We start from the raw sequence: 21,820 nt of genomic DNA on the forward strand, positions 1-21,820 counted from the left end.
AAAGTTTCCTAATCAACTGTCAAATCATTATTAGGAGCAATGAGAGCGTTAAGATTATTCTCAACCTCCCCCAAACGCTTTGATCCCACCCTAGAGGTTTTACCCAGCAGTGATTATAGTTCAACAGTGGGTTCATACGTTTAAAATCTGAAGTAAACACTGATCTGATTGTGCGCCGAATGACAGCGATCTCGTCAAAATATGAAAACAAAAAAATCCATCTTGGGAATTTTTTTAAACAGCATCATGAAATTCCTTAATTAAATGTGGATAAACTAATATTATATTCTAAGTTTTCGCAGTTGTATAGTGAGGAGTTAACATATATATCAATGAAATAGATACATCAGAGTAAGAAGACCAAACAGCAACTGTCTCATACATCAACATGGAATTTATTTTCATTTTAGTTTCAGATGAACATTTCACATTTTGTACAAAATCATTAGAAAATGGCTAACACTCCAAAATCCCATGGCTGACCCTCGTTAAGTGGCTTCAGACACCAAAGGATCCTGGGTAGTCATGCAGCATCCTGGACCGGTGGATGAGGCTCAGCCTGAGCTCCAGATCAATCTAATTCTAACGCTCACTATCCCCGAGAGCGTGAAAGCCGTGGTCATAACCCGTCAATATGGTACAGTGTTACCTTGCCACGTTTAGAAATGAACAGCGATAATTAGGAGGAGGAGGAGGAGCCTGTTGCTGACTCGTCCTTTTTCTCCTCAACTGCTCAACTTTTAAAATGATCATCACTTCCTAAATGCATGGACACAGAACCACGTCAACAACACCATGCATGTTTCTTTTGCGTGACACATCATTGGTTATGATTGGTTATGTCGTTTTTAAAAAGATCATTAGTATCGAGTTTAGAATCAACCAGTGACTGCAGGCCTGAGGTGAGGGCGGGAGAGGGTGGGAGGTTCCACTGAGCCTCTGTTTTTGAGGTAAAAGTGAGTAGGGACAAGAGTCAGCTAATTATCAAAATGTTTTGCTAATGTACATGCCCAGCGCACACACACACACACACACACACGCACGCACACACGAAAAAAAAAAAGCAAACACACTCTGATTGGCCTCTGCCTCATGCAAAAACTTTTGAACATGAACCAGGTGACACACACTCCTCGCTGTTTGTCTGCACGAGAGCAGAAAGGGTCAGAAAAGATAGTACACACCCTCGATTAGATCCAACAACTGTAAACAGATTTTATTGAGCCGCATCAAAGAGATTTCCCTCTCAAACAGAAGAAACTGATGTTGGGGCAGGGAGGCGCTTACACAATCGTTTCCATTTTACGCAGTGCTAGCATCTGTGTGAGCGTGTGTGTGTGTGTGTTATGTGGAGACGCAGCTACATTTTCTTTGATCACAACTCAAACACGCACACTCACAGACGCTCTTCTTCACATTGGAGCATGTTTTTGTAGCAGTTGGCACATGTACATGCAAAGCTTCAGTTTGACCTGCGCAGGCGAAAAACTGAGGGAGAAAGGAGCGCCGGATGGAGGGAGGAAGAAAGAATGAGAGGATGAGCTGTGAACAGACAAACGCACGGATACTAACAGACAGGCTCTGGAACGCTTTGAGCGTTTAAAAACACCCTCCATCTTGGATCTCGTCCCTGCCCCCCTTGTGTCACTTGTTCATAGCAGCACCAGAGGAGCCCTCTGATTGGTTGGTACAGCCGTCCGCTCAGTCAGTCAGTTTCAAGGATGAGTGGCGGTTGCTCGTTCTCCTCCTCTAAGCGCAGGTCGTTGAGGTCATCGTCTAGCCCTGCCCCTCCCACTGCACCTTGCTCTTCGCAGTAACCTAGAGTTCAAAGGTTAACAATGGGGGGGGGGGGGGGTCAACTTGACTTGCATCCTGAAACATCTCTTTTTCTTCTCTTTTAAAATTGAACCTCAAAGGTTTCGAAGGGAAATGTTGGTATTTTCAACCTAAAACTTGAATTCATTGATATGGGACAAAAAGTTTAAAATTAAATGTTTTAATTTGACAGAACATCCTACTGGAAATGACTGAAAATGACAGACCAACTAACTAGCGGTCAGCTGGTTTCTGAGGGTGTCGACCCCCTAACACAGCACAGAGAGAGCAAGAAGCACCGAGCAGTTCTTCCAAAAGCTGATCAGCTTCGTACAAGAAAATGTAAAAACTATCAACAGTCAAGCATAAAATTCATCATTTCAAGAACTCTGTAGCTACCGATGAAGAAAGAATGAATAATGAATTTATGTTTATATCCCAGTATCCGTCAATTTAAACATCCACTACTAATAAAGGCAACACATCGAACTACAATACAATATCATGTTAGAATTGTCTCCATGTTCCTTGTAATTCAACGGCAGTGCTAGAATGCGTCACCAGCTCACCAACGCATGAATGTTTGTGTGATGTACCTTTGGTCACAGCAGCACTGTAGGTTTGGGCTACGAGTGGGCGATCATGTGACCCCTGCTCCAGGACCTCATTGGATGGTTCAGCACTGCCGTCTAACCTGAGACCGACAGCAGCAGAGACTCAGTAACGATCCCGCAACAACTTCACACCATAATTCCATAAGTTTTACTCATTATGGAGCATTATTATTTATTGCAACAGGCTTAACAACTCATTATTACAATTATCAGATGAGGGAGGTTGAGTATCTGACAACTATTTTTAATTGCAGGCACTGTAGTGTTGAAAAAAAAAAAAGTTGTCCTGAGGGATGAAATAAATGAACTCCGCACATGCGTGTGCGAGAAGCTTGTGATAAATACAATAAGATGGGTGCTTATTTACATGAACTTCAGGACAGTGAGATCCGAGTAACAGCAGTCGCAGGAGTGGGACGCGTGAACAACTTCATGAGCAAACCACAAGTGATTAAACTAACTTCTAATTCCCCTCAGCCACGGCTCTGTTGCGCTGTGGCTCGGCTGCGACGCTGTTCACATGGCTGTGTTGCTTTGTGGTGCCGCTACAAGCCCGTCGCGCGCTACTTCAGTGTATTCGGAGGCGTTTCCAGACGACTGAATCAGTGTCACATTTCTGTCATCTTCACAGGCACGTTGTCGTTTCTGGGTTTTGGAGGAGAGCTGGAGCGCGCCGATGGCGGAGATGCCGCTCCGCACTCATAACTGCAGGCGAAACACAGCACGCCGCAGCAAGAGACGTGATAGAGTTTTTATTTCCAGTCCTGGCTGAAATTCAATTGATCACCCAGCTCCACTTGCGAGGCTGACTGAAGTCCTCCAAAAGCCTGTCCATGTGTGTGAAAGATTTAGACCCTGGAGGAGTGTCGCATGGACACAACGGTGGTTGGTGATGAAGGCAGATATTCTCCAAAACTACGACTGATACTCCTTTTTCTTTCTTGCTGGAAGGCAGCTGTCATTAAAGCGTCTCAGCTACTGACAGCTAACTGTCAGTGAGCTGCTAAATAGTTCCGCTCCCTCTCTTACTAGCTGCGAGTGCTGAAAACTCCATGCACCCACTGACGTGACCCACCACGAGGTGTCAGTGGCTCATGGAGTTACACGTCTTTCCTCCCGTTCCTCCACAAGGGATTTTACTAGAGCCCACTTTGCAAATAACATTTTTAATTTATATTTCAGACACCTTGATAAACTGCCAGATGGAAGGTGTAGTTGTCACGGTATTTAGAAAATGTCTCACGCGTTATGCATCATCTGATCGGCCCTTATGGAGACGGTGATTTAAATATTTAGAGTCTTAGCTGAATACAAGCGGCAGCTGATCGTTCAGCGCACCCTTATAAAACTTCCTTAATCCATATCGAGCACATTACCATCAGGCTGTGTGTGTGTGTGTGTGTGTGTGTGTGTGTGTGTGTATGTGTGTGTGTTACCTGTGCTGCTTCATAAGAGTGCACTCCCCTCCCTCTTGTGGATCCAGGTTGTAGAGATACAGGTAGCCATCCGCTGCTGCAACCAACAACCTGGGAATCTTCTGAATCCTGAAAAGAAGCATTAAAATAAGTGTACCAAGCAGATGTACAAGAGAATTCAGAAACGCCAATATTGTGGATTCTTTGTAGTGTCCCATGAAAATGACTTTTCAAGGACAGAGCCTCACAAAAAAGCAATCCAGTGCGGAGTGTTTACTCACACAGCTAAAGCGCAGATGTTCTTGTGGCCACAGAAGGGCAGACGTACGGTGGCGAATGCTCTCCCCTGGGTGAACATTTCCGTGACCTGGGAAGGCAGATAGGTGGTGGACGCCATCAGGACCTTACCCAGGTACCCTCCCCAGGTGGTGGGCTCTTCTGCTGGCCTACACAGACACACATAATATGAGTAAGTGGATGCGTAGGGGAAAACGAGAACACTTTTAGACTCAGACGTGAGAGGACAGAGACAGGATGGTACGTACACATACTTCTCCTTCTGTGTTTCTAATTTGAAGATGTGGACCGTCTCTGTGTTGCTGGAAGCTGACAGGTACAGGCCTTCCATACTGAATGCCAAGGAACAGATGCTTACGCACCTATGAGGAGAACCACAGGAACACACGCTTGAGTAAAAACCTTAATTTCTGAAAACCCGAAACAGAAGCACATCAAAACAAACCTCTTACCTCTTGACTCCTCGTCGAAACTCAAAGAGCTTCTGTCCCTCTGGTATTGAGAAGACACGAATGACCGTGCCCTGGGAGGAAGTGAAACACAAAATAGACACGGAGTGAGACAAAAGCAACAAGACAGATCCTAACTGACTCAGGCAGAACACAAAATCACACACATGGAACTCACCTTCTCAGAGGCTGTGGCCAGCTTGGTTCCACTGGCATCAAAAGCAAGAGCCGCTAACGGGCTATCGTGGGCTGGAATCATATTAGCAGCTCGCTGGAACACACACACACACACACACACACACACACACACACACACACACACACACACACACACGCACATACACACAGGTCTGAGATGAGCAGCATCATGATGAATAATGAGAATCAGCTGTGACTGATGACAGCAAACATTGGCTGACGTAATGGTGGCGAGGATGGCGTCCCACAGCACAATTCACGTTTTGATGCTTCTCTTGTGTGATAAGATATGAAGGATCCAATGATTTCTGCCAAGCAATGCAACCTAATCGACTGCTGTAGATTGGAATTTCCCAAACATGCATGTTTGTTCATGTATGTTCGCTTCGTAGGTCTCACGATTCATTTTATGCTTTAAAAAACATAAATGCAATTTTCTTGCTTACATAAGCTGTAAGTCTCACAAAGTCTTGTGTGTCACAGAAATTATTTGCAGCCAAATCCAATGGAAGAATCTTTTTATCGAGGCAACCCACGGTGATGCTAACTTCTGGGTTGGCCAACAAAATGCAAAAAAAAAAAAAAAAGCCTCAGCGAGGTACATTTGCGCTCTTTGTATAGTTATGCAACTTAGAACAAAGACAACAAATGTAACAGAAGCTGAGAAGAAATTCTTGGCTATATTATGTTCAGTATTTGTTAAAAAACAATCCTGTCATTTGTCTTTGAAATGTAACTGATTCCGTCATCTGGAAACGCCTCCATTTGTCTTGACCTACCAGGTTTACTGTGTCAAACACTTGAACTTCTCCTATCGTGGCACTGCCAGGGTACGCCAGGTAACAGTTATCATTGCTGATGGAGAGGGCACACAATCCTGGACAAATGTGTACAAATACACAATAAACATAAGACGTCTAAGACAAGACAATAAACAAAAAAGATTGCTGATAGCTAGGAACTGATAGAACCGGTTAAAAACCCGGGTTTCAAAGGAAGCACAAACTGTACAGGAACGTTACGTCTGGTTACAGTCTGGCTGACACGCTGACATTGTGCTCGTCACTCTTCAGACTCACCTGAGGGGTTGGGTGGAGTCTCTCTGATCGTATGCAGCACTTTCATGTCTCTGATGTTGTGAATGTAAAGCGACTCCTCCAGACACACTATCAGCCTCTGCACAGGAACCACAACACATCAACGTCACTCACACGGGGTACGAACGGGAGGGCAGGGTCCGCTCCCCCCTCCTTACCTGTCTGTTGAGTTTGACAGCCAGTATGGTGTTAGAATACGAGTAGTTGCAGATCTCAGTTCCCTTCTTGAAATGACAGACTTTGAGTTTCCTGGGTGCCTTAAGGCTGACAATGGCGACGAGGCTGCTGGAGAACAGACGCTCCACAATACACACATCTTCTGTGTCCGCTGCAGTAAAGCAGTAAGAAACACACAGACACACACAAACTGTCATCAGTATTTGTCGTTAAAAATGTGAAATGCTTGCGGTTTAGGCGACGTCACTGAGGAAAACGATGGCTATTCCCTGGTTTTTCTAAAGTTCCTAAACTTCGGATTAACAAATGAACACCTGCGGATTACAAGTCTTTCGCAGATGGATCCAGGAAATGCTGGGCCAGTGAGTCACAGAGAAAAGAATTTATAAGCTGACTCATTGTCCTCCGCTGACATTTCTCTCCTACGACCTGCTTTCTTACTCCTTTAAGCCCCACCAGATGATGGGGTATACATAATAAAGATCATAATGCACTGTATCCAAGTCCCATTAGGAGGACAGATCGAAGCTCCATGCTGTGAGCTGCGAAGAAATGCTGACTACTCATGTTACAGTAGCAATGCTGTGATTGCTTTTAGACCCACTCATGTGTTTTGTACTACATTCACTGACTGATGAAACATTGAAGAGACAGAAAGAGAGCTTGGACTGTACTTACTACATTCATATATCTGTTCCAATTTGTCCACAGAGGACAAAGAGAAAAACTTGTATCCTGATTTGGTGCCCACAGCGAGGGACCTTAAAAGTGACAGAAATACAAGGAATGATAAAGCATCGCATCAGTCGGACAGTCCACCATGTTTAAACTGTAACAGCACTCTAGAGCCCGTACAGCCACGAGAGACCGGCGCGTGTACATGTCATCCTTGTGGTCTGAGCTCTGGTCACACGACTCAGGTTGTTTTGCAACAGGACCAGGCCTTTGTGTCACCAGCAACACAGCGGAAAAGCAGTGCGCGACTTCGGATGACGTATAGGAATAGTTGTGTTGAACAATACGGGAAAACACCACAGAGGCATAGTTTAAGATTTCCACATCAATATCACACAACACAACAGTCTTACACGCACCAGCCTTTTATCAAGTTAACAACTGTGTCCCGATAAACAGGAACAGACGGTCTTGTTAAGTTGGCAATAACACCGATCTTCCCCTCAACCACATCTGAAGTTACATGATATCAAACCTGTAACTACATCTGCATGTGCATGATGGCTGAAGTTAGCTTCGCACAGCACAGCATGTTAGCTGGACAGCTAGCTGCTAGTGACCGCTGAAATAAAACGCATACAAAGTTGGTCGTTTTAATGAGCCAGCTAACGTCGGAGTGTATTTGCCCTCATTACAATGCGAGACAATACATCAAGGATAATTCACACTGAGCCCTGTCAACCCTGGAGGCGCCCAAACAAGCCCACACCATGAAAGCTAACGTCAGCTAGCTTGACAGCACGGGCTATCGTATCCCCAAACACTTCCCCGGCCCTGCTTGCACTCCCCCCGGCCCTGCCTTACGTGTTGTCCTGGTTAAAGTTGGCGAAGAGGAGCTGGCTTCCGCCAGCATCCCCACTCTGACTTGCCAAGTTCATGGGCTCGGCACCATCGATGTATAAAGCTCCGGTAGAAACAGAGGCAGCTGGGCTGGTATTAGTACTGTAATAAGGCCAGAAGTGGTGGGCTTCACGGGGCCATTGCGTTTTCCAGCACTGCTGTAGTGATTGTTGTTGTTTTTCATTGGGGCTGCTGCTTCACCGTACTGCGCATGCTCCGAACACGCAGCGTGTGAGGCTCTTAAAGAAACAGGACGCATATTTATCGATTACGGTCTCGATGATAAATAAAATTTGAGCCTCTCGGATGTCACCGTGGCTTATGTCTCTGTTGTTAACACGTTCCAGGAGATATTTAATCGGATAAAACGTCGCACCGCTGGAAACAGCGCGTTTTGATTTGATGCACCAGCACCACCAACAGTCAACATGAGCAAACAACGTCTAGATTGAATACAGGAGACACACATTTAGTTAGATCTGCTCAGATAAAACAGACCAGTGCCACTCTGTTTACAACTTCAGTTTTACACATCAGTCTTTGTCAAATCTCTGTTAATTTGAATAGAATCAGTGTGAACCAGCAACAGCAAAGTCTGCTGACCACTCAGCTTTCTGGCACAGGCATTTGTCCCCTGAAAACAGACAGGAGACTATTTTGCTGACCATGTCAGCAATGATAGATTTGCCTTAAAATAATGCACTATAATGGAAAGAGTCACCACTTTTCTGTTATTTAACAACTCCCGTTCCGAAACAATAACCGGATTTAAGACGTAACGTTTCAAAATTCACAATTAAATCTCCTGACCAACACAGAGGCAAATGAATGCTAGCTAAAACCAGAGTTTGTTCAAGCGCCTCAGGGTTTTCTGAATGACATGCGAAGTCATCTGAGCTCATATGAGCGCGGAACCTCGGAGGTCAGAGGCGTTAACTGCAATATAATTTGTGGCGTGAGTCCCAGTCTTTGTCTACATGTTATTAGCTTTGTTTTAGATACTGGTTTATGTCCAAGCATGTCAGAGTGAGATCCTGACTGATCCGATATCTGAATCACTGGATAACAACATCCAGAGACATCCAGCTGCAGACCTCAGATGTCACAATCTAATCTAATCTAAACTAATCTAATCTAATCTAATCTGAACTAATCTAATCTAATCTAATCTAAAATATAATATAATATAAAAAAGAAGCCATAAGCCTGAAAAGAGACATTTTAACTGTGGTTAGAATGACATCTGAATGACATTTTAGCTCAATGAAAACAACAGGTTTAAATAAATGCATGAGTCATTTTTTGACAATTTAATTTTTTTGCCTTATGATGTTTTGTCTCCATTTTTTGGGGGTTTTTCTGAAAACTTGAAAAATGACTGAGGCAATTATTTTAAGAAGGCTACATAGTTTTAACCTGTGAGTAAGTGAGTTAATAGCTGTTAAAAACAACTAAATAGTGACATTACTGTGTGATGGGTTGTTGTTATGTAGAGGGTCGAAATGTGTAGAAAAAAAAGTTCAAAAAATAAACACCTTAGTTCCAAATCCAAGTCTCCGTCTTGGTCCTCATTGTCCTCCACCTCACCAAGTTGCAGGGGCAGCAGCCTCAGCAAGGAAACCCAAACCGCCCTCTCCCACTTCCAACAATATAATATAATATCATATCATATCATATCATATCATATCATATCATATCATATCATATCATATCATATCATATCATATCATATCATATCATATCATATCATATGGGCTGCACGGTGGTGCAGTGGTCAGCACTGTGGCCTCACAGCAAGAAGGTTCCGGGTTCGAGTCCCGGCTCCAGCACAGGATCTTTCTGTGTGGAATCTCCATGTTCTCCCTGTTCCTGTGTGGGTTCTCTCTGGTACTCCAGCTTCCTCCACAGTCCAAAGACATCAAGAGAGGACGAGGCTGATTGATACTCTAAATTGACTGTAGGTGTGACTGTGAGTGTGAATGGTTGTCTGTCTCTATGTGTTGGTCCTGTGATGGACCGGTGACCTGTCCAGGGTGAACCCCGCCTCTCACCTGAAGGCTGCTGGGATAGGCTCCAGCCCCCATGTTGACACTGATATTTTTATACTTAAGAATTGCAAAGGAATTGTACATCCTTCCATCCATCCATCAAATATTTGTACACAGAGCGTGTGGAGTCCTTTGTTTGTACTGTAATACTGTGTCAGCTGTGTCCTTTGGTCCAGTTTAGCACCGCCTCTCCTCCAGAGGTCTGTCAGCACAGGCACAAGTCCAGCACACTGCATGAACCAGCTGTCGGTTTACACAGGACAACGATTCCAAACAAACATGCTTATGAAATAGGAAGCAAAGTTGCACATCCACCATTGAAAAGTGGAGAAAAGTGTATTTAGATAATCATTTAGAAGGAAGTTAGATTAGAAGTTGACTCATTTTAAAGAGAACAATGAATATCAAATGTCAACTCATGATGAATTAAACTTGACTAAACCTGACATTATCTTTGTTATTACTGCACACGTATGAATGGATTCTTTGTTGTTTGCAAGGTTGCAATCACTTTTATGTTACATTTATTTAGGTGAGATTTCACATGAGCCCTTGTGTGTGTGTGTGTGTGTGTGTGTGTGTGTGTGTGTTTTGCCTCTCTCTTTACTTACTAGTCACTTGTTCATAATATGTGGGCCTCTTTACGTTGTGCTAAACAGAACTTAACCGAACTAAAGAGGGGATCTTTTATTTCTTGGTGACGTTTAAATCATGACTCTAACATGAATGTGCTGTGTGGTGATGAACGTAAACTGACATGTAAAACTAACAATAAAAATAAAAAAAAAACTAGAAGAAAAAATATGATATTATGGTGTGCACACACATGCATGTGAATACACACAGTCTATCTCACAGGCTGCTTTAAAGAACATTTTCATGACTCAGTTATTCTGCATACTTAAAACATACATGTTGCATTTTGTATCCACACTGCAGGGTGTATTTACAGTGAGTTGCCAGGGACCTTTTCAGGAGTTATTTAGAAATGCCCATCAGGCCACTGTCATTCATATGCAGGTTGAATTTCATGACTAAACAGGGTAAATGTGTAACAGGTTTTGTTTGCGGCACGTTGGATGGGCCTCTGTTTGTCTAATGTATCTGTTCTATCTCAAACAGCCGCTGCTCAATGCCACAGAGAGCTTCTGCTAGCCTCTGTTATTGTTGGATAATATTTAATTTTCCAGTTGGTTTGTGTGCGTGCACGTGCGCATGTGAGCACACATTCATCTTTGCAAGGGTCAGTTTGGAACCTTGGGAAAGAGAACATTCGGGAGCTCTGCTTTTCTCACATGCAGCTGGGTTAAGACTGGATTTTATTGTTGAACTTGGAACATCTTTAGCTTCATCTTAGAATAAAGGATAATGTTGAAAAGGTTTCTCAGAAGGATAGAAATGCCAGGTTTTTTTCTTTAAGGGAAGCACGAGTAGATCAGCAAAATGGCTGAAGTATGAGGGTGTGATCAAGTTCTCATGACCTCGCACAGTAAGTCAGAGGAAGCGGGAGAAACCACTGAGGTACAGGTTTAAAGAAAGCTTTATGAAGCTTAACTGGACCGAATTAGATTTGAAACTGAACGTTCACTGTGGGTCTGGACGCCAGCAATGTGTGAGGTGCATAAGGCAACGACATAGAAGGTTGCTTTTCAAACAGTCCCAGAGGATCCCCCTGTTACCGCGTCCTGGCTCAGTAAATCTAAGTTTAAACAGTTTGAATAAATCTCTGGGAGCCACAGTAGACCACAATCATTGTAATAATAATAATAAGAAGAAGAAGAAGAAGTAGAAGAAGAAACCCACAAATGGGTGCGCGGAGGCCCTGCCGTCGGGGATGTGACGGCGCAGGCCGCTAATCCAGGAAATTTCGATGGAAAATGTTTCATTTCCCGTTGAAGTAGGCGGCGCCATGAGTAAAGGTCAACACTGACCCGTGGGTGCTCAGACCAGGATGTTGATCAAACGTTAAGTTCCCAGCAGATCTGATCCTGTGGAGGATGTCTGAGAGTCGTAGTGAATGAGTGGAGGTCTTCGCCGGCGGTCTCACAGGAGCAGCGGTAGATGCTGCCACCTATTGACCAAATAGAGAAAAACATGGATTGACGCAAACATACATGACATGCGTGTTTCCATGCAGCCACCAGGTGAAGCTGGGGGACAGTCGCTCAGCATACCTCACCTTGCTGTGTGATTGGTGAAGTCATTTACGTCAATTGTTGATGTCAGTCACATCATGTTAATTACATAACGTTCACTTCCTGGGAACACTAGGTGGCGCTATGACTGACAGTCAATATTAACCATTACATGTGTTAAGGGCGGGATTGCGATCAAACCTGAATTGTTTGACCCAGATCCCAGATGTCAGCGGGAGTCAGAAGAGTTTCAGTGTTAATGTCCAGTCATCAAAACGCGTGGTCCCTTCACGCCAACAAACGATGGTGAAAACCACAAACCAAACTGTGCCATTTCACGTGTGGTCCAGCATAGGGGGGCCATATTTTGATTACCGAAAGCCAGGATGCTCGGCTCACCAACGAGATACTCAAATGATGCTCGAAGTTTACTCAAAGATGCCTTATGATTTCAATACATTTAAAGTATGCCTCCTCTGTATGGACAGAAAATTGTTTTCTTACAAAATATTATAACCAAAGACATAAATTTGGACGCCAAAACGGGACAATTCCTGGGAGACAGGACGTTTGGTCACCATTGTGAAGCAGAAACTGATGACATTTGAGGAGGATCAGACTAAGCCCCTAGGAGGAGTTCATTACAGTAGGACCCTTGAAATCGCAAAAAATGAAAATTTCAATTCAAAATGGCGGACTTCCCTTTGGTTTAACGGTTTTGTTTTTGTTTTGTGTTTTTAGGGGGCGCCACGGAGGCATTTTTAGAAACCATTATTCCGGACATACAACGTGTCAGTATCACGCAGGCCTGATTTGTGTGCAAAATTTCGCGCGTTTTTTAAAATGGCCTCAACCAGAACATTAAAGCTACAGGAGAAAACGTAGACATTAAACTGGAACTCTTCTGACTCCTCCTGACATCTGGGATGTGGGTCAAACTATTCAGGATTGATCAAAGTCCCGGCCTTGACACACGTAGTGGTTAATACTGGCCGTCAGTCATACCGCCACCTAGTGGCGACAGGAAATGACAATAATCTTTCGAAATATAAGAAGGCTCTCACACTGTTGCGTGTTCGGGTCTTCATATTATTATTATTATTATTATTATTATTATTATTATTAATATTATTATTATCATTATTATTATCAATAACAGCTATTGTGTGAATTTACGTTATAACAGTTTTTCGATCAGAAAGAGAAGAATGTACATGTTTACTAGAGGAAAAGGTAACTCCCCATCGACAAGGTTCCTCTCAGAGAAACCTATCAAACCCCCCCCCCCCCCCCCCACCGTTTCCGACAAAACATGTTTGTATAGAACACATGTTGAGGGTGCGCGCAGCGGCAGGGGAGTGTGCTGTGCCGTCGGGAGGGGTTGCTGTTTGCTGCTGCGTTATCATCAGCCAGGAGGGGGGAGGAGGGGTTACAAGCCCAGTCCCGCGGAACATCCTGCAAACACACATCTCGGAACAAAACTCTGTACCGTCCCCCTCCTCCTCCTCCTCCTTCGCCTCCAACTGTCGCGTTACTCCCGGGAAGCTCTTGCTTCCATCTCCTCCGGTTCCAACTCTTAAAAGTGTGGCGAGCGGACCGCTTCAGCTGGTCGGAGCCCATGCTGGACTTAGATGTTAATGTTTGGACGCGCGGCGGTGGGACATCCGGAATGGGGAATCCGTAGGACGGAGCGCGAGCACAGCGACGCGCGCACGCACGCACGCACGATATGGACTTGAAGAGGACAAAATTCCGAAGGTAACGCGCGGGGCTTTTAACTCCCACCCCTGCGAAAGTTTAATTCTCTAAATATCTGGCACCATATTTTCACGCGTTACAGTTCCTGTGCATCCATGCGCACTGACGCGCTGGCACAGAGGGCTGTTATAGATTACTGTGTGTGTGTGTGTGTGTGTGTGTGTGTGTATGTGTGTGTGTGTGTGTGTGTGTGTTTGTGTGTGTGAAAGAGATAACTATTTTATCCACTGTGGTTCCTGTCTTTCTGCATTTTCTATCTTGCATTACAGCATTGGACCACATAAATGTTATATATATATATATATATATATATATATATATATATATATATATATATATATATATATATATATATATATATATATATATATACAGTGTGTATGTGTGGGTGTTTGCATGTGTGTGTGTGTGTGTTTATGAGGTGTGTGTTGGGGAGTATTTCTCCAAAAGAAGAGCAAATATCAAGTTCATCTCCTCTGGGACTCAAACTCGGGTTCTCACGGTTATCGACACACATGCGCGTGTGTGCACACACACACATTCCTACAGTACACACTATCTACCAGGATCCAAAGGTTCTGATCCTCTTAGATGCTACCGATCCTATTAATGTATGGAATGTGCTGTGAAGGGCTTTTAAAACCTCATATTTGTGCGTGTGAGATGTAAACATGGTTCTGACACACACCTACACACACACAAACAAAACACATATGAACATGCAAAGTACGTCGCGTGTATGCAAAAGGGAAGGGCAAGAATGTGCAAGAACTAAGTTTAAATGGCGAAAAGGCAGACGAGTAGAGTTCTGGTGATGACGACAACGTTGTCCCCTGTGATCATGCGCGCACACACACACACACACACACACACACACACACACACACACTTCTGTCAGAACCAATTAGAGCATGTCTGAGTGTTGTATTCAGGTCCTTTGATAGCGTTACTATACCACAACAATGGTCAGAAAAACACAGCTCTCTTGTTCAGAATTTGGCAAAGCTTTTGGAACCCCACAATCATCTTCTCAGTTATGATTATCTTGTAATCTATGTGTGTGTGTGTGTGTGTGTGTGTGTGTGTGTGTGTGTATGTGTGCGTGACAGAGGACATTGTACCACCAACAAAAGGAAAACATACTGACGGTCCAATATTGTGGGCTCAGGAGGACAGAATCTCTCTGTGTCCACTGAACATCCATCACTTCTGTGTCTTTGCCTAGAAGCTGTCAGTCAGTATCTGTGACGTGAACGGCGCTCCATACACACTCCTTTGATTTTTGTAACCACATTTCAAGTTATTGTAAGCAAGAATGTTCCATTAACAGGATTGGTTTTGGTGATCTGGATACATCTTTCCAGTGTCTGCTTCTTCTGCTCTCATCACTCTGTTGAATAAATGGACCATAAACAGCTATGGGATAGTGTGTGTGTGTGTGTGTGTGTGTGTGTGTGTGTGTGTGTGTGTGTGTGTGTGTGTTTGTGTGTGTGATGATGATGATGAGCGGCGGCCTAAATGTGTAATCACAAAATGCAGTCACACCTGTGGCCCCCGCACAAAGAGCGCCATTCAAATCGGTCCCTGTGTGTGAGTGTGTGTGTGTGTCTGTTTGTATGTGTGTGTTCATCTTGTTGTATAAAATGTGGTTTCGTAACATCTCCAGATGTGTTTTACCCCATAAGCTGGGATTGAGACGTTTATTGCTGATTAAAAAGCGCGAGCACCCGCGCACACACACGTAAAGACACACACACACACACGTTTACTTACGTCATTTTTGCAGTATTTACATACACTTCTATTCCCCTGTCTGAACTCTAACCTGAACCACTGAACCAAACAATTAGCTTTTTTACAAACTGTGGACTTGGCTTTTGTCCCCCAATTGCACGTCATCCCCAATTAAGCAGTTTTAAGTCTGGTTTGACCCCCCCCCCCCCCCACCCCCCACCTCAAACACACACACAAATTTGAGTTTTTATCCCTCCAGAGGAGATTATGTTGATTTATACCCTCAAATGTGATGAACTCTATTATGGCGTACAACTTTTAACGCACGCAAAGGCACATAGAATCAACATGTTGTATAAAAAAAATGCTCTCATTTTGTGCAAATGCCGACCGTGAAATTAAAAACAGATTTTCTGGGTCACTCATCCAGAATACAATTGAGATTTTTCTTTTTTCTTTTTTCCAAAAGGTGAAACTTTTTGTCTTTCAACCGCCTCACATTTACTCCAGGAAATTGATGGGAAAGCTCCAGAAATACCTCGAATAGCTACTTCCTGCTGATGGCCTGGAACACTCTCCAGGATCCAGGATCTACAGTTTGATCCAAATCACCTACAAAATTGGATTCCTTTTTTTTTTTTTTTTTTTTTTTGGTGTGTGTGTGTGTGTGTGTGTGGGGGGGGGGGGGTATTGCAAAACTTTTCATCAAATTTAATCAAAATCTGTTCGTTTGTTTTTGCTGCAAACAAATACACAAATGCTGGTAATAACATTGGTGGAGGTAATGATGCAAAACCAGTTAAAGGTTAAAGGTCAATGGAACTCCTCTGTGGCACCACAGACAATGACATCACCGGTGACCATAGCAACATGGTCCAGTTTCCCCAGTAACGATGAGGCACAGTAAAATTCAGACAACGTGATGCGGATTAGAGGCTTGTAAATCCTCCAAGAATGACCATCACACACCCCACTGGCCAGTAACTTATTAACTAATGAAGCAGGACCTTGTTTCACCAACGGCTCCACATTAATTTCTTGAATACACACACATTCTCTCAGTGTGTTCCTCACCTTTTCCTCCACACCTCTTTTTTTCATTCCCTCTTTCTCAGGTTCATGAACTGCAGGGTGCCGGCCAGTAAGAGATACCAGCCTACTGAATATGAACATGCTGCTAACTGTGCCACACACGGGGTGAGACCAAAGCGCGCGCACGCACACACACGCACACACGCGCACACGCGCACGCGCACACACGCGCACACACACACACACACATACACACACACACACACACACACACACACACACACACACACACAAACAGTATCAGTGGTCAATCTATTTCTTTTAAGAGTCATTCAGCCCGGAGAAGCCTCTGAAAAGATGGAGCGGATTGTGAGAAATGAGGCGGAATATGGAGGATTTTTTTTTTTTTTTTTTTAGGCTGTGCGTTGGAGACAGTAGGCTATAATCTGTGATTCAGCCTGTAGCTTTCTCTAATCTGCTGTAATCCCTGAGTACTTCTGCCTCTGAGAGAGCAGGGGTAAGAGTGAATAAACCAGGCAAAGATGGAAGAGAGCAAAATGATTGTAAAGCGTCAGGGATTATTTGTTCATGATGCATTTATTCAAGAGATTTTTTGGAGAAATGTGTTTATTATCCATCTTCCTCTGAGCCAAACAAGAAGACAGAGACCTTCCCTCCTCTATGTATGCGTCAGAGAGCTGAGACCCTCAGACAGCTAGTTAGCTTAGCACAATGAATGGTAGTGGATGAGAAATGTTAGCAAATTTCTTCAGAAGCCAACAAATATACGTTTGTTTAAAAAAAAATTACCTGCATTTATATAAATGGGGTTGTGCCTAATTTACAAGATATTACAATTTTAGTAAAGTGGTCGGAACTACTTTCCTGACAAGGCCCAGTGAACTTCTGTTCACGTTAGAATGCTGTAGTAGCGAGAAAACCAATGAAACAAATTTGTTGATGCTGCTACAACTAACGATGGGGGCTTCGTAGTACAGGATGAGGAGGATTATTCTGGACAAACTACGATCTTGAAACTCATCTATCTGATGACTTTTGAGGCGCACTAACATTTCTCATCCACTGTTATTCATTGTGCTATGCTAACTAGCATTCAGCTTGTCTTTGTTAGTCTTGGCTCCCTCATCCCCTCATGGAAGAAAGAAGGGTATTTACCCTCTGTGTGGCTCTGGGGAGGATTGTAAACAAGTGTATTCCCCTAAAAGTACCAGAAGTTTCATCTCCACCATTTTTGAAGCGCTGGATAAAGGAGGAGTCCTTGTGTCCAGACTACAGGAATGTCAACAATATCAGGAAAGCATTTTAGGAAGACTGAAGAGCGTGAAGCTGGTAAAGAAATGCTCCCATCTAAAATGCTTTTATAAGGTATATAGGCTAGTGTACACTGTACAAATCAGGATGTGGATACTTTTCCTGCAAGTATCTGCTCAGAGCTGTAATAACAGGAAAGTTATAGTATTTATGAGTGAGATCTTGCAACATCTTGAATCAGAAGGAAATAGGATTAATTGCAAAATAACACCAGACAAAAATGTAACATGTCATTTTATGAAATGATAATTAGAAACTATGATTTTGCATCTCCAAAGTTCTGGATCCTCCCCAGTCTGGTAGGCGGGTCTGTGCTCTACTTCCTGTCAGTGGACCAATGGCATCGTGTTGCTGCCTGGCTTTATGGGAGTGGTCTCACCGGCCTGTTCGTCACCTCGACTCTCTTCCACACTGCTGCCTGGAAAATCAGCCACCTCCGGTGTGTGTGTGTGTGTGTGTGTGTGTGTGTGTGTGTGTGTGTGTGTGTGTGTGTGTGTGTTTGTGTGTGTATGTGTGTGTGTGTGTGTGCGCGTGTGTGTGCATGTGTAGCAGAAATGCTTGTAGGGATTTGACAGATGCGCATGTGTGTATGTGCGCATTCTGACACACAGTTTGTTAATTATGTTGTTAATTATGACAAAGCCAAGAGCCTAGAGATCAACGACAGATGTGGCCTGATTATGTAAATATTTCATACTCACATTTTTAGATTTAACACCTAAGTTCCGTTTATCTTTCTGACCTTATTAGGGAAGTTTAAATGTTGAAGGGCGGAGTCATATTTGAATACGGGTGTGTATTTCAGCTTTAATTCCTTTTGTATATTTTGTATATTGTATTTTGTGTATTGTATATTGTAACAAATGTGGATTTGATCTAGTGACACTTAAAACTTAGCTCATCCTCTTGTTGTGCAGGAAGATGGAGCAGCGTTTCCACATGTGTGACCGAATGGCCATCTACTTCTTCATCGCTGCCTCTTACTCTCCCTGGTAGGTCTCCTGTCACCTGATTGGTCAGCGGTCAGTCAATATGATAAGAGGTACCGCCGTCATCATATTTGTGTGTCACCAGGTTGATGCTGAGGGAGCTGGGGCCGTGGGCGTGCCACATGCGCTGGTTGATCTGGGTCATGGCTTGTGTGGGGTCCATGTATGTCTTCTTTTTCCATGAGAGGTAACATCATCTCTCTTTGTGTGTGGCTCTTTGTGAGCACAGTTCACCTGAAACCAAACTCCGGTTCTCAAGTGTTTACAGCAAACACTAGCTCGCTGTTTGAGGTCGAAACAATTACACTGAAATTGGAGGTTTTATCTTTTCATGCAGGTACAAGCTGGTGGAGCTGCTGGGTTATGTGGCCATGGGAGCTGTTCCTGCTTTGGTCGTCCTCTCGATGGTAAGAACACTCCGCACAGGTTCAGCCATTGTCTTTGTCTGCCTTGGCTGCTGCACGCTTCCTGCTTTTGTTCAGGAAGAAGTCGGCCAGTATTTTATGAACCCAACGTGAGTTTCATTTGTTTAAGCCTCTTACCCGAAATATGACACTTCCTTGAGATAAGAGGTGTTATCTATAATCTAGTCACGTTTTATTCCTTTTAATTGTATTGAAAAATGAAAAACCTAAATAGTTAAGTCTGTTTTTCTACAGTTTGTATTAATACCACATTTAATTTAATTCAAACAAATGTTTAATGACATGAAATGACGATATCTTATGTTCTAGCTCAACAGTCAACTTCAGTGTGACACCACAATGTTCAAAGATTTTCTGGCCATATTCAAAGTCATCTCACCAGCACCTTGACATTGTTATTTAGTATTATTGTAGTTGGTTTTTCTTTTATTCCCCTAAATGTGCAAACGTTCAGTATAGTATGAGTCAGGACACGCATGAATATAAAGGTGAAAATTCCGTTTTTTTAAAAATATTTTTGCATCATGAAAATTTGTTGGAACTTTGTTACAGGTGGACCGCGCAGGTGTGTGTGAACTCGCTATGGGAGGTGTCTTCTACGTGGTGGGCGTTGTCTTCTTTAAGAGTGACGGCCTTGTCCCATTCGCCCATGCTATCTGGCATCTATTTGTCGCGGCTGGAGCAAGCATTCACTATTACGCCATCTGGCGTTACCTGTACTTGCCCGGGCCGGTGCTGCAGACCTCCAGGTGACTAGATGCTCTCACCTGAGTTTCCACCTCAAGTGTCTCACTGAAAAAAAGTATATTTTTAGTCACAAGTGTGCTTTGTTCAGTAGAACTTACCTGATGCTGAGACTGATCAGGAAATCTGCCTGGCTGGTGCTCAGGAGCAAAACCTCGGTCAGTCAACATTTAGCCTGACTAATCGTCGCTAGCGATCGGTCGCCAAAGTACAGTTCAGGACCACAGGTTTTTAATTCTTGTCTACAAGATCATTGATCCAGTGATTAAATTTGCTTAATTTCAACAAAAGCATGCCAATCAAACTGGCCCGGTCAGGTGCCAATCATTATAAGAGGCATTTTGAAATTGCACTGCTTACCATTTTTATCTCCATTAAATAATCAGAAGATTTTGTTACCGTTGATCAATGCAAGAGGACATTCTTGCAGCCACCAGTCTTGTTCTCCTGTAATCTACAGTTTAAAACATCGCTTGGTGATTTTATTTGTGGTTTAATACGCCCTGATGTCCCAAGAAACATTTATCTTCATGGGGACGCAGCTGCCACGCTAAACGAAGCTAATCCAAGCAACTGCTGTCCGAAGCTTCATATTAAAGTCCAAACATGGGAGGCATCTGCGTTAACACCTAAATCTCTGCAAGGTGCCAAAATGTGGAACTGTGAACTTGATGCACTCTTTTCTGTAAGTGAACTTGTACTGTACTCTTTGGTAGCCCAACCACAAGTGTTTTGCCAAAACCTACATACATGGATTCATTTATATTGGTGCTAAAACTGCGATTTGAGGAAGTCAGTGTCGCAATTGCACTGATTCAATTTGTCACAACTATATATAAAAATACAGAATTGGTTAGTGACCAACTTAAGTAAAATTAGTACATACTGTAATGGTTCAGATGCTATTGAACATTTCTCTTCAGGTGACTCAGAGTGGATAGAATTAAAAAACAGAAACTTTTTGGAGTATCGGCACATTTACCATCCTCTCCAGAACACGACATGAAGCTCAGTACCCGTCTCTCCTTTTGGGGAGCTACAGACCCACAAAATACAGCTTACTGCTAATTAGCTTAGCACAGTGAAGTGTTGTGGATGGTAAGTGTAAGCATATCACTGTCTTGCCTGCTCAGCTTCTGAGATCTGTATTTCTCCGTGTATTCGGGTTCTAACAGATGAGGTTCAGGGTCAAATCACTGTAGCCAAGTCAGGAAAGACACTCTGGCTGTGGAACTGTAAAATTACTAAACCTTAACATTTCACATTTTTACTTCACCATTGTGGTGCAGAACAGTTCCATTAATGCAGGCAGAGAGCATTTTTGACAGGTGTACCAATACTTAACATCCAGTGCTGTTCATTGTGCTCGGCTACCTTGCAGTCAGTCCTCTTTTGCAAGAGATCAAGGTCACACTTGAGGCTGAGGACAACAGGGCTCCGTAGAACTGACCTGGCTGTCATTGATTATTTTAAGGTATTGATCCTGAATTAAGCTGATTGACGGTGTTGTGATTGAAGGAAAATATATCCTATCTGACATGACATGTAGAGCTAATGTGCCAAGTGTTTATTGCCTCCAGAAATGAGAAGTCGCACTTAAAGCAGTATTTTAGTCACGACTGTACTCTTTGATTATTTATGCTGAGAGGATGATTCCCGGTCGTTGAATTTCAATGTTGCACTCATATCTTTCGCACTTTTCTATCACCAAACATTATATATATATATAGAAATTAGAAATTCTTGAAGTTCACGACAGAATAACACAGGGAGTGGTTGTGGGTTACGAATGCAAAAATTCTTCAGGCACTGCGTAGCTCACAGCTTAGATATTTCCTAACCAGCTGTTCTGTTTAAACTTGCAGAAAACAGAGCTTTTACTCAGGAAGTGAGCATTTGCTATTTTGTAAATCAGATGATCTATTTTGTAAATGTTTGTTTCTATGAAATCAGTGTATTAAAGAACAGACGATACATGACACTGAT

The 21,820-nt window shown here is 43.2% G+C and overlaps 2 protein-coding genes across 3 annotated transcripts; one reads left to right on the forward strand and one right to left on the reverse strand.

The window, feature by feature from the left end:
* Window positions 1-381: 381 nt before the first annotated feature.
* On the reverse strand, window positions 382-7,840 carry wipi2 (WD repeat domain, phosphoinositide interacting 2). 2 transcript variants are annotated; one of them, XM_086184157.1, is made up of 12 exons: window positions 7,602-7,840; window positions 6,741-6,823; window positions 6,044-6,213; window positions 5,868-5,964; window positions 5,568-5,665; window positions 4,769-4,861; window positions 4,594-4,664; window positions 4,396-4,503; window positions 4,126-4,290; window positions 3,866-3,973; window positions 2,412-2,509; window positions 382-1,818 (listed from the first exon to the last, which is right to left on the reverse strand). In XM_086184157.1, the coding sequence occupies exons 1-12, from the start codon at window positions 7,673-7,675 to the stop codon at window positions 1,706-1,708; spliced, it is 1,278 nt and encodes a 425-aa protein (XP_086040283.1). In that variant the 5' UTR covers window positions 7,676-7,840; the 3' UTR covers window positions 382-1,705. The 2 variants fall into 2 exon arrangements, with proteins under 2 accessions (XP_086040283.1, XP_086040282.1); XM_086184156.1 differs by having other exon boundaries at window positions 4,390-4,503.
* A 5,429-nt stretch (window positions 7,841-13,269) lies between these two features.
* mmd2a (monocyte to macrophage differentiation-associated 2a) lies at window positions 13,270-21,808 on the forward strand. Its single transcript, XM_086184482.1, has 7 exons — window positions 13,270-13,578; window positions 16,428-16,509; window positions 17,955-18,115; window positions 18,594-18,668; window positions 18,751-18,852; window positions 19,003-19,072; window positions 19,643-21,808. The coding sequence occupies exons 1-7, from the start codon at window positions 13,550-13,552 to the stop codon at window positions 19,841-19,843; spliced, it is 720 nt and encodes a 239-aa protein (XP_086040608.1). The 5' UTR covers window positions 13,270-13,549; the 3' UTR covers window positions 19,844-21,808.
* Window positions 21,809-21,820: the final 12 nt, after the last annotated feature.

The sequence above is a fragment of the Aulostomus chinensis genome, chromosome 18 (genome assembly GCF_037954235.1).
Source record: "Aulostomus chinensis isolate RoL2024-O1b breed Wild chromosome 18, RoL_Achi_v1.0, whole genome shotgun sequence".
NCBI classification, from domain to species: Eukaryota; Metazoa; Chordata; class Actinopteri; order Syngnathiformes; family Aulostomidae; genus Aulostomus; species Aulostomus chinensis.